Below are 13,679 nucleotides of genomic sequence, written 5' to 3' on the forward strand. Positions count from 1 at the left end.
TCTCCTTTCTTCCCCCTCCTCACTCTCTCCCCTCCAGAAAGGCCCTTGGACTTCACAGATGGTCCGGTGAGGCCCTTGTGGGTTGGGGTGCTTTGTTGGTGCATGCATTTTCCTCAGCACACCAGCCAGTCCATGACGATGTCATCCCTTCAGGATGCCACCAGGTGGCAGCACCCTACTGTCATTGAGCTGTTGCCCTCCCTGAGAGACTGAGCTTTGAAATGGCAGGTAGCTTGGAGGGGGCTGCAGGAGAGAGATTTTCTCTACTTCTTTTTTAAAGAACATCAGATATCATTGACAGGACTGGTTTTCCGTCCCTGAATTAGTAAAGGCCTTCCTTATATGGTATTTCCACCTGGAGAGAGTTTTACTGAGTTTCTTCAGGAGGGGCCAGAGTTGAGGCCCTGGGTTTAATCCTCACCTCCTTCAAAATTCAAGTCGGATGAAATAAGGACTTCCTTCACCAGCACCACTCTGAGGCTGCAGTATTGGTGTGCTAGGTCACATGCTCGTTGTCTGAAGTGGGGAGGACACTGCAACCTTTGTGCCTCCCCAAAGTAGATGAGGAGCGAGCAGTTCTGCGTGCAAAATTTGTACTGTTTTACGAGGAATGCTATGGAGGAGAGGAGGTGCCTCAGGAAGGTGTTTTGTGCAGTTGGAGAGGAAGGAGCATAAATACTGGAAACCCATTAACTAGTGAAAGCAGCACTGGCCAGTGCCAGTGAATAAAAGATGACTAAGGTGTCAGGAGGCACAGGGCTGAAAACTGACTTCTCATTTAGAGTGTCTGCTGAGCAGTTGGACTCACAGAATCTGCCCTGCCTTGGTTGAAAACCTGAACTTTCACTCCTGTAGCAGTTGAACTGAATATGTTTTGGCTTTGTGACCAGAAGCCAAAGTACAGTTGTGGCAAAATACTGCCCTGAAAACAGAGGCCCTGCCTACTTGAGAGGCTGAGATCAGGAGGATCAAGGTTCGAGGCCAGCTTAGGCAAATAGTTTGTGAGACCCCCATCTCCAAAATAACCAGAGCAAAATGGACTGGAGGCATGACTCAAGGGGTAGGGTGCCTGCTTTGCAAATGGGAAGCCCTGAGTTCAAATCCCAATCCCACCAAAAACAACAGGGCGTTCAGGGAGTGAATACCTAGCCTGTCCCCTCAACACTTACCACTTAAGTCCCCTTCCTGGATCACTTCTTAGAATGCTACATTTTTATCTTCCAGGCAGGAAATTAAAGATTAGTTTTGAAGAAACGGATTTGTTTGAGAGAACAAATTAAAAATTCCAGCACTTGGATCATGATTAATTTTTGTCCTTCAGTCAACAAGCCTTTTGCAGCAGAGAGAGCTTCCAGTCTACCCCTTAATTCCCTACTTGTTAACACAAAGTAGGGCTTCTCAGCATAGTTGCTATGGACATTTTGGGCTACATAAATTCTTGTGTGGAGAATGCTCTGTGTATTGTAGGATGTTTAGCAACAATCCTGGCCTCCATCCACTAAATGCTAGTCAGTGCACAAGCCTCTCCTCACTTCTACCGCCAGTCACTCAGGGCAACACAAAATGTCCGTAAACCTTGGCAAGGGGGGTAGGGAAACCTCCCCTCCTTCCTTCTTGAAAACCAGCATTCACAGACTGCCAGATAATAGGAGGGAGGTCTGTAACACAAGAAAAACCAAAACCAACAATCAATGAAAGGAGCCTTGAGAGGAGGGCAGCTCAGAGAGCAGGATTGGGCAGAAGCTTCAAAGAAAACTTGTTTTAAGAGAAACGAGAACACATTGTATCCCTAAGAGTGAGATCTAGTTTTTAAAAGACTCAGAAGCCCACTGGGCTATTAAAATTTTGATTGCAGGAATGAAAAAATCTGTGAAGGATTGAGGGAACATTAAAGAACTCTGCTGTAAAGACTAAGAAAGGATAAGTACAGTACAGAGAAGAAAGACAGTCAAAGTGGATGTTGAAGATCTACCACCCAGAAAGGGTAAGGAAACAGGTGCAAAATAAACAAAACAAAACATTCCCAGAACTAGAAAAACATGACCTTCAAAATAAAAGACTATCAGCCCAATCAAACTGTAGTCACAAGAAGATAAGTCATATACAATTTCACAAACTAATGATAAAGAGAAAATAGAGAATAAGGAGTCCAAACGGTACTCAGAAGGTGGAGTTGCAGTGGAGGTAGAGCTGTTGACGTGGTGTGTTTACTTACTAAGGAGGCAGCCTGGACACATGCCATAAACACCCGTGTTTCAAGGCCAGTGCACTTGTATTTCAGAAGCACAGAAGTTTGGGAGTTACTTTAATGGTGGGGTTCTTTTTGTTTGCTTTTAGCTTTGGCTTGGATTTGTAAGTGAACGGTGGTAGTCTGGTGGCCACAGGATCTGTCTGTCCATGGCAGCATCCACCAGACACCGCCCTCCCTTCTCCACAGGGAGCTGTGCTGCACTCTGTGCACTCAGCTCCGCTTCAGCAAGTCTTGAACACCTCTAAAAGGAATGTTTGTAAAGGTGTGATTGCGGTTGTGGGGTTTTGTTTCAGTGTGTGACTATATGTTACAACCCAAGGTTTACCATAGTTCTGTTTTACAGTGTAACTCCTGTATGAATGGACTTTTCCTCATCCTAAGGCACAGTGTCTACATTCAGTTATATAGAAAAGTAAAAACACCTGTCATGTAGAAGAAAATCAGTCTAAATGAGCAAAATAGCTGAGGAGGAAAATATTTATTGCAAATAGAAATCCTATGTTTGAGTGAATCCATGGTGGTTTTCAAAATAGTTTGCTAGAAATTTGTGCATGCTTCTAAATATTTTAAGTAGCTTAATCTCCTGAGTTCCTCTGTGTACCTTAGCTGTCCTTTCCTCTAGCATGAGAAGTAAGGCACATTAGCTTCATCTTTCTTTGAATCTGATTCTGAATTGGTGGAATCGAGACAGCTGTGAGCGTCACTACAGTTTCTTTAACCGTCTGGGAATTTACCAGCTTCCCTGTGCACTTAGATTGTATGGTATTCTTATGACCTGCAGAGCAGGGACATCTTACAATGTATTGCTGTCATTTCCCCATTAAAACCATTAAATTAGTGGCCTTCTAATAACCAAAGAGTGAGCCATCTGACATGGCCTGTTTGAGAATTCCCTGTGTCCTTCCTTTTACACAAATGGAGGCTCTTTGGTCCCTTGTTGCTGTTAGACCCCAGGACAGCATAAACCAGCTGAGTGGTGATGTGCTCCCAGTGTGGCCAGCAAACCGAGGAGTGACCATGTCTAGGAATGGAGAGCAGAAGCTTTCACCTGTGCAGGTGCTCCTGGGTGCTCACTTCATAGCTGACGAGGTGCCAGGGACAAGGGAACCATGGCTTTCCCACAGGGTCCTGCTCATAACCAGCTTTGTCAACTCAGCAGAGCACCTCTCTAGACACCACTTTCCTGCTATAAAAACAGAAGGTCTGGCTGAGACCAGGGACCCTCAATCAACCACTAGTACCCCACAACTGGCCCTCAAGACTGGTGAGGCTGCACGCCAGGCCCTGCCTCTTGGGCCTGCCCGCGTCTGCCTGGAATCAGGACTCTGACATGTCTTCCTAGATCACCATCATCATGCTTTGTACACCCGCCTGCCAGGTCACACCCTGCCTGCCCATTTCACCCTGAGAATACGTGTCTTCTACACCAGTCTATTTTGTACCTGGAGAGTGTTTTTGACTCTCAAAATCAGGCTCAACACCAGGCCGCAGTAAAGAGTGATGTGCTGTCTCTTCCCTCCCTGGGGCATGACAACAGCCCCTTCCCCAAATCTAGAAACCTAGAGCTGTCCCAAGCTCAGCAGCCTCGTCTTCTCCCTCTCATTCCTCCTCCTGCCCCTCAGGCCGCGATCTCCCAACTGCTTTCGCTTCCTACTTGTGCTGCCTTCTGTTCTCATGGTTGCTCTGTGGTATCTCTTGAATGCAGACTCTAGCCCGGGCCCCCTGTTAACATCTGCCACTGGTTCCTCATTACCTTTTGATTCAGTGCACACTCCTGAGAGTGGCTTCGAAGGCTGTGCCTCTCCAGCCCCATTCCTGCTGCTCTCTACCTTGTTCTTCCGTTCGTACTAAGACATAGATCCCCAAATCCTATTGTTCTGTCAGCCTCTCTACTCTCAACATGCCACCTCTGCTGCCTGAAGGTCCCTTCCCCGCTTCTCTCCTGTTCCTGATAAATTTCCTATCCCTCAAAAGTTAGATGGCTCGCTCTTAGGAAATGTAGTCAGTTATTTCTCGTGGGTGCTCACACACTGAGTAATTATGTCTCATCGTGTTTGTCTCTTTGGTGGCAGTGATCAGTTGCTCTGAGTCTCGCTGACTGACCATCACGCACCTCCTGGGAATGTCTTCCTCACTGTCCTGTGCTCCTGTCCCTGTTACCTGGTAGCTGCTCCTTGGTATTAAGTGAATGAACGACCTATGGTCATGATGAAGAATCTGCTCTGAAATCCAGTGTCATAAACAGTCCTTTATACCACGAAGGGAACAACTTCCAAAGCAGGCAAGCTTCAGTGTGGCTGCGTGGGAACGCCATCCACAGACATAGTTGGGGTCTTTCCTCTGTCTCCTGTAATGCAGCTCCACTTGGCTGTCACAATGCTACCACCAGCATCTCCATGCTCTGCCATTAGGGAGCAAAAACCTGGCTCTGTATTGTGCACCAGCCTGCCTAAGAAGAAGTGAGTCTCTTATATCCTGAGGAAAAATGAGAGGTGAAGGCTCCTTTTCCCAGAAGTCTTGGCAGACATCTGCCTTCTGGTCTCCTGTTAGTTTATACTCTCTTCTTTCAGCCAAATTTACCATTTTGTGGTAAATTTTGGTCATCTTGATTTCAGAATAATTAGTTGAACCATCCAACATACATTTAAATAAATATTCTACATTGCTTATGCTATTCCAGACCTACTCCTGGAACTAGGGTCAGGGATGGAGAAGACAGGGTGAATACCACCAAAGCCTCTGGCTGAGAATGTGAGAGGTAATCCAAAGGAATATCAGGTGCTGTCAAAAGAAGAGGTCAACAAAGGCTGAGAAGAAGACAACAAATGTTCTTTATAGAAGGCCTAAAAAACTTTGTGCCAGAAGTCCTTCCATAGGCAAGAAGGGACTTCTCCAGGGGAAGTGAGAAGTGGCAGCCTGTTTGACTTTGGCAAGTTGGATTTGAGGGCCAGTTGTGGAATCATGTGGCTAATGGAGAACACTGATCAGAATCAGGCCTGCTTGTGTCACAGTGGGAGGCCAGGGTCTGGAGAGGGGACAGCTGCCATCAGCAGGACTTGGTCTGGAACACAGCTCATTCACTCATGTTACTTCATGATACCTCATTGGTTACCATAAGGTAACTTGAAGGACATGTATTAAAACTTTTTTAGTGTGGCATATTGTAGTCATCTTCATCTTGATTTCAGAATGATGGGTTAAACCATCCAACATATATTTGGAGAGAGAGAAGAAAGAGAGGGAGAGAAAGGATGAGGAGGGACAGGAAGGGGAGGGGAGAAGAGGGAGATTGAGCTGAAACCATGTTTGGTTAAATGAAATCTTACTATTTTAGTTTTGTCTTGTTTCCAAGATTCTGAGGTAGTGTGGCACTCACTAGATAATAAGTGTGTTGAATGCTCCAGTGTGCGGTAACAGCAAAAATGACTTCATAGACACTTGATCTGCTTGGCTGTGCTCTACCATGCCATCTAAATCACTGTAAGCATCTATTCGGCTTTCACAGATCTGAAGCCAGATATGTTTGTGGTTTTTAGCAGTGACGTAATTTTGGAACATACTTGGAAAGTTAGAAGTTGTCGTATACTATTAGTATTTAACTCAGTGTTTCATATAATTTCAGACAAACTAGAAGGTTGAAGGAGTGCATTTCTCTAACTTTTGCTCTTCCGCATTCTACTTTTCTTGTCTGTCTTGCCTCTATATATTTGTGGCAAATATATGTGTAGAAGGCATTGGGAGGCCCCGTGGCGTACAGAATAGTGTAAGACATGGCTTCTGCCCTCCTTAACCAGAAAGCGCAGATGGACAGACAGAAGGTCTTGCTAAGATTTTGGGTTTTTTCTGTATGGTGGAGAGAGAGAACAAGTCTCACTACTTTGTCCAGTTGTGTGAAAGAGACTGAACGTGGTACAAAGTCTGCACACGTTCAGGACATTCACATTGACCTGTGCAGACAGAAAGAAAGAACTCAGACAAGTTCATCCTGTAGGAGTGTGTAGTCCAGTTGGCTGCCAGACTAGAGCAATACCCAAATAGCAGAGCTTGCCCAAAGAGACTAGGCCTTAGGTTCAAGCTGAAGGTTTCTAAGGCCCTATGTTCTTACTCTGATTTTCCTCAAAAACGAGGTGGAGAGGCGGGAGCTTCACTGATAACAATGGTGGATGGGGTTAGTGAACCAAACTACAGTGCAGTATAGTCATAGGACAACACAGGGAGCACAGTTCCCATAGAGCCAGGGAAAGAAATCATGAGCTCTACAGGTTTGAGGTTGCAAACAGGTTGAGTAGGTGAGTTGAAAACAAAGAAGAAGAAATGTGTCAGGATGGGTGGTTTGTTGCTACTGGAACAATAGGAAGCAAAGTGTGGACTCCACAGGAAGCTAGTGTACCTTCTTAGGCACTAGGGAAGCCATACATCCCAGCAGTGGACGCAGGGACCCTTTAAGGGCATACCGAGGGTGAGTCAGCATATCTCAGGATATCTGAAGACGTGGGTTCAGGCCCTGGCACTGTCACCTTGAGAACGTCCAGATTCTCCCGTGTAAAACAAGAAGATTGGATTAGTTGGTTTCTTACAGCCCTGTGATGCCAGGAGGTGAAGAGCCAGCATGGTTCCTATCACAACTCCTGCATAAATCACATACAGAAGTTGTAGAAACTGTAATGGTAGTCATTTGTCTTAAGGCAGCTATTTGCTGTGTAGTCACGAGGCTCTAGGCCTTGGTGAAACCCTTTCCTCTTCTGGAGCTGTCCTCAAGGGAGGCAGGCAGAAATGCAGTTGCACACATGAACATATTTATTTGAGTTGCTTATAATTTCTATGACGACAGCAAATAAAGACAGTGTGGGGAAGAGTGACCATATACTGTCTCTTCTCTGAGCAGATAGCGTTCATATGAGGCCTGCTTTGTAGGAATAAGCAAGCCTTGTGACCCTCTCAAGGCAGAGTGGACTGGTTAGATGAACAGAAGAGGCCTTCAGGAAGGAATGACTTTGATGCATTCAGAGGGCAGAAGACCAGTGTGGACCCAGTGAGTGAATGAGAAGGAATCAGGGAGGTGAAGTAACATCAGGCTGTATGGGACCTTGTGAGAAATGTATCCCAAGTGCTGTGGAAGCCTTTGAACCCAAGCAGGAAACTGAAGGGATCTGCTTTACATTATAAAAAATACGGCTTTGCAGTTCTGTGCAGAATAAATAAATTATAGCAGAATGAGGGAGAAGCAAAGACACCAGTTAAGAGGCTGTTGTAGTAGTCAAGGTGAAAGAAGGTGGTGACATGAAGCATAGAGTAGCAAGGACATTTGAACTAGAAGATAGCTAGGGGACGTGTGGAGGTTTTGGAAGGAGGATACAGGTCTTCGTTTCTATACTGGAAATCTATGATGCGTCCTACTGTTCATTTGTTGAGTTTGACCTGGGGAATACAGAATAAGTAGCATGTTTTGGTGGCCAGTATGATGGTTTAGTTTTGAGTCATTGTAGAAAAGCCTACTGGGTAGAAAAAAACAAACAAAAGTTATCTATTTCTTGGCCCAGAGTCATGAGCAGGTTAGAGCCCACAGAGTCCCTCAAAGGAATATCTTCTTTTCTGGGTCTCTTAAGACACAGGGAAAGTCGATCTGCATGGGTCCTGTTGCCACTTCTGAGTCAATTGGTGTCCTTGGGAGTGGGGAGTGGGTGGGCAGAGCATCTTTTATATCCTGAATTCTATTACAAGACATGAAGGAGGGTTGGGAACAGCTTCTTCAAGGTAAAGGTTCAGACTAACAAATGCAGAATGTCTATAAAGAAGTCTTCATTTGGATTTTTCCAGATGCCACCCTCCCCCCCCAGGAGATTCCTGGCCAAAGGTCACATCCAGACCTAGACTGTAGCTCTCCAAACCTCTGTCCCATTCCTTTGTCTTCCAAAGAAAAGGAACTTTTATTAAGACCAAATTGCAAACTTTCTGTTGCTGTTTTTTCCTCATCAGCTTCTTGGTATGTGTGATTGTTGTAGAAGACTTTGTAAGATAAAATAAACTCTTTTTCAAGATGTGGCCCAGGCTTTGTGTCTCGTTTAGGTAACACAGCACATCAGACACCCCAGGACTCTCTCCTGAGGGTCAGTCATGGAGGAGAGTAATTTTAGAAAGGCTAGCCAGGAAGGAGCCTCTGAGAACTGATGCTGCAGTACAGGAAGTGTCGGGGGGAGACATTCAGAGTTAGAAATGGTAGGATTTCTTTTTGGTAGGATTTGGAGGCACCTGAACATATATTTCAACAATAATAAGAATGCAAGGAAGAGCTGGATGGGCTTTGAGGGTGGACGCTTCTGTAGTGTACAGAGATAAGCCAGAGTAACATCATAGGGCCTCTCCGGTCATGCCTAGCTCACTTTAGGACTTTCAGCTTGACTTCATCCTAGGTACCAGTGAACTGCCCATCATCGTCCTCAGTGCATTTTCTCCCACCACACTGACCCTTCAGCTGCTCTGAATAGACAGCCGTCCTTCTCTCTGAGTTGGAGAAAGCTGCTCACTGCTCTTCCTATGCGGAAGCATATACTCTATTATTTAAATCAGGACACTTCTGAGAGCACTGTTAGTAATTGTGCTGAGACAACAGGTGTAGCCAAGCCATCCTCTGCACACTGGGTGGCTGGTCACTGCAGGCAATGTGCTCATTGGCCTGGTTCACTCCAGCATACATATGAAACCAACCATCAGGTCTGGAGGCTAGAAGGCCAGCTCCTTGCCTGGTGCATGCAGAGGTCAGGAGAAGTAATGAAACTTGAGTTGCTCTCTTGTTATCTTCCCTGTAGATTCCCGATCGCCACTTGTTCCATCCCTCTTCTGAGAAGGAATTGGGGCTTCCCAAAGCCCATTTCCTCGACTTCTTCAGGATGCTGGGGTGGGAGAGGGGGTTGGGTACAGGTTCTTCTTCCACATCCAGGTCTAGGAAAGCCAGCTGGTCCTAGAAGGCCTGGGCAGAACCTGAGTCAACCTGATCACCCTTTCCTTCTCTTGGGACCCTGTACAGATTGAACACAGAAACACTGTTCACTGCTTCTGTACAGAGTTGTATGCGCCTGGCTTTAAGAAGTTAAAGGGACATGGTAAATATATATGCTTTTTTCTGAAGAAAATATTACAGAGAATGAGATCAGGCCATAAATTTGGTGGAAGTAATACCCCCAAAAACTTTAATAATCCCCTGCTGGGTTATTTTTTATCATAATAATCACAATGACACATGCCTTACTGGATTCAATGTATTCTGTAATATGAATCTACAATCCCTTATGTTTAGTCCTAAAAACTGAAAATTGGAGGAAAAAAATTCAAGTTTTTCACAAGCTCACTTAACAGCAAAGCTGATTGAGTTGGTTTGAGGCTTATATATAGTCTCTATTTATCTCACTTATTGTGAATATTCACATTTTACTTCAGAAGCATTAATATATTTGATTAATTCACCAAACTCCAGAGGAAGACATTGTATAATACACGAAATGCGCACTGTATTGCCAGTCGTGCACTTCTGACCCGCAGGGTTTCTCAGAGGAGATTTGGGCCCTGGAGTGCTATGTGGCCTTTTCCTTGCTTTCAGCCCACAGTCCCCACAAATGAGGCACGCACACGGCCTCTGCTTGGACGGCTCTCTATGTGAGCTCTAGTTGGAAACAGCTAAGTATCAGTTTCTAGTTTAGCATTTAATACCTTAAGCTTTGGAAAGAAAAGTAACATTGATTTGATAGATGATTGATAAGTACAAATGGGTAGCACTGAGCCCAGATTTCTCATTCTCCTCTGTGTACCATGGAGACAGGGGGAGATGTCCTTCTTTATCAGATGGGGAGACAGGTTGGTGGTGGCAGTCACGAGTGCAGTCCATTCTCACTTCACGGTGACTCTAGACCCTCTCCCATGCTCTCTTCAAGCTTTGACAGAAGCCATGAGACACAATTTCACACCTGTTTTAAATGCAAAAAAAAAGTTACCACTTTTCTTGTAAATTTCAACCATAGATACACTTGACCTGGAAAATGAAAACACCCCACACCGTCTTTATAACTTAGGGTTCTGTATTTTCTCCAAGCAAGCTAACATGTGTGCATTGTGTACAAACAGTGTGTACAAGTGTGCGAGAGTGTTTAAAGACCCTGGATCATATTAAACACTCTCCTACAACTCACAGGGTTCACTCAACGTGCTGTGTTCTCTCTGTAAGTTTATGCAGATCTGTTAATTTATTCACGTATCTTCATATATTTTATTGCATGAACCGTTCCATTTCCTAGTGGAGAAACTTTGGTCTGTTTCCAAGTTCCAGAAATACACACAATAAAGCAGTGGATGAACAAATGGGTAAACCCATGGGACGTATTTCTAGAAATAGAAATGCTGACTCAAAGGCACACACATTTAAATTCTGACAGGTGGGCTAGAGACATGGCTCCATGTAGAGGGCTTACCTGGCAAGCGTCAGCCCTGGATTCCATCTCCAGCACCAGTGGAAAAGGTGATAACGAGCAAAACATGAAATAAAGCAAATTCCGACAGGTACTTTCAGATTGCCTCCAGTGCTTTGCTCAGGGAGTGTGGATGTCTGTCTCCCTGTGCCATCAACAACGCTGGGTGCCTATAATCTCTGCCAGCCAGGAAGTGAAAAATGACTGCTTTCTCTGTGCTTCGTGGTTAGCCATCTCTCCATACGCTTGCTGTCCATCCGTGATTCTTCTGTTTGAAATTTCGGTCAGGTTGTGCCCATCTGCTACCTGGTTGTCTCATATGTCTGCGCGTAGGACTCCCTTGTATGTCAGCGTATTCAGTGCTTTGTCTGTAACGTTTCATAGAGTATTTCTCCAGCTTCATGTCAAAGCTGGAGCACTCTTTAAACTCAGGTTTAGCAATTTTCTGTCATAATCCAATGGTGGGAGTGTTACATAAGGCATGAAATAGACTTTATAACCCTTAAAGTGATGAGACTGAAAACAAGACATAGACGAGGAAGCGTCTCCTGTGTGTAACCTTGGAATTGGGACCCAGCTGATTCAGATGTCTGCTGTCTCCTTCCAGTACCCCAGACACCACATTCACCGAATCCCGAGGAGCCGTGAGGTTCTACAGTCCTGGCCCTCTACGGTGCTCACCACTTTGCGCTCCCTGTGGCTCTGCTTTCCCCTGCTTCACCATGTAAAGCCGGATCTGGTACGTACAACCATCACCAAGGCGAGGGCAGGTAACAGTGGTTACTGGGTTACTGAACAGCTACCATGTAATGGTGGACCAAGGAGTAGACTGAACCCTTTTCTAAGGGATACTAATGTTTATCTGTTCAAGAGCACTTTGCTGAAAGGGTGAGAAATTTGCCTTTCTAGCTATGACTTGAACTCAACCTTTGCCCCTTTCTCTTCCCTTGTCCTGTGGTGATAAACCAACAGAGCAGTGTCTGAAACCTGGCTATGGGCCTGTCAACCTGTGGGTCCTGGCTATTGTCAGGTGCTGGTGCTCAGCAGGGAGTAGTCAGTCCTCTACTCTTCCATTCCCGTCAGGGCAGAATGTCACCCACACTCTGGTTTTCTTAGGAAAGTGGTACAGGAACTAGAAGGTGAAAATTTCAACCTTACTCTCCTTACCCATAAAGTCTTAGGCTCTCTTGGGTGGTGTCAGTGACGAGGTTCTCTTACTGAATTCCAAGTGTACTTCAGAGGACACTGCGGATCAGTGGATGTTATCCCAGCCGTGTGTACGCTCTTGAAGAGTGCTGTTACCCCTGTCCCAGGCAGACGCCATTAACTGGCATGGCCTGAAAGGAAAATCGACTTGCTTCCTAGATACTCGAGTGCTGGCAAGGCGTATGCTACGCTCATGAATAATTGAACAGAAATGCATGTAGCCGCAGCGCTTTGAGAAGCTCTCTATTAGCGTGGTCATTGTATTTCATCGCTGGATTGCTGGTGAAAAGTCTGAATTTTCTACATGAGTGGTTTTCCACAAGAGCTTGTTTTTAAAAGATATCTTTTACAGTCAGTGAAGTGCACAGATCACAAGCATGTAGTCTGATGGTATTCCTACCAAAATATAAAACAGTTCTGTCACTTGAGAATGTTTTCTCCTGCCCCTTTCCAGTCAACCCAGCTCCCCAGCAGCTATTGTTCTGATTTCTGCCACCATAGATGAACCTCACACATTTTTCTTTTGGAGTTTTTATCGAAGTATGCTTAGCCCAGCCTCCAATCACATTAAAGATTATCATTGGCCCAAAAAGTTTGATTATTTCTACACTCAAGAGACAGGTGGAAGGAGAAAAATGGTCGTAGCATTTTAAACTGGAAAATTCAGGCTCACATTTGCTGAATCACCCAAGAGGGGTGGCCAGTCTCACTGGCAGCTGCTACTTTGGCTGAGCGGCAGTGACACCCTCAGGGGCTGAGTTTCATGAGGGAACAGTGGCTAGATGGATGATGTCTGTCGTGGATGAAGGAAGCTTTGGTGACTGCCTGGTGTAAGGTTTTCAAACCCTTAGTGAGTGGGATGTCTGGTGGGGAATGGGACACTGGGCTTCAGGCCTGCTTTGCCTCTTGTTTAATTTTGGTTGGTTCCATTCCTGTCCTCATTCTTTACCTTAAAATGAAAGGCTTGAGGGCTGGAGGTATGGCTCAAGTGGTAGAGTGCTTGTCTAGCAAGTTCAAGGCCCTGAGTTCAAATCCTAGCACCACAAAGACAAACAAAGAAACCAAAAAGCCTGAACTAGGTGTCCTCAGTCTCCTTCCTATTCAGTCTTGAATTTTATGAGTGCCACAAATTTACTTCTAAAAAGTGAAAGGAAATAAAGATCATTATGTTTCTGAGATGTGAGCGAAGAAAGGAGGGCACATACAAAATACTTATGTCTATTTTCACCTGACTTAGTTAAAAAGTTCTGTCAGATCTGGGCGTTTTCCTGTTAACTACTTTGACACCTTTGCCTTCCATAAGTGAGTTCCCCTTACCAGAGGCACCATGCAGTCATCTGAAATTGCCCAACTAGAGATGTCTCCTAAAATTCCTGTGTCAAAATCCTGTCCTCAGGATGGTGCGATGGGGTGCAAGGGATTAGGGTTATGTTGAGGAAGTCACAAGGGCAGGGCTCTCATGAACGAGACCAGTCTCTATAAACAACGCAAGGAAGTCCCTGCACCTTCTGTCAGTGAGGGGACAGTGAGAAGGCTGCATACAAGACCCTCACCAGATGAATCACGGCTGCCTTGACCCTGGTCTTCCAAGGCTGCAGAAATGTGGGAGCAAATACCAGTTCTGTACGTCAGCACCCAGCTTGTGGGGTTCCACTGTGGCAGCTGCAGTGTACGAGTTACCGCACGGGTTTGTTCATGACGTTTATCACAAAGCAGCATTCCTTCTGTGCTTTTGTTAAAAGTGAAGAAAGCCCCACTCTTAAAGG

The 13,679-nt window shown here is 45.3% G+C and overlaps 1 protein-coding gene across 1 annotated transcript in view; it reads left to right on the forward strand.

Moving 5' to 3' along the window:
• The window catches only part of Alg14 (ALG14 UDP-N-acetylglucosaminyltransferase subunit), a 79,230-nt gene that overhangs the window by 20,663 nt on the left and 44,888 nt on the right, over positions 1 to 13,679 (forward strand). Inside the window, exon 3 of the mRNA XM_074050950.1 lies at positions 11,315 to 11,446. Coding sequence (XP_073907051.1) covers positions 11,315 to 11,446 — 132 coding nt within the window. The remainder of the gene's footprint in view (positions 1 to 11,314; positions 11,447 to 13,679) is intronic.

The sequence above is a fragment of the Castor canadensis genome, chromosome 12, assembly GCF_047511655.1.
Source record: "Castor canadensis chromosome 12, mCasCan1.hap1v2, whole genome shotgun sequence".
In the NCBI taxonomy this organism is placed as follows: Eukaryota; Metazoa; Chordata; class Mammalia; order Rodentia; family Castoridae; genus Castor; species Castor canadensis.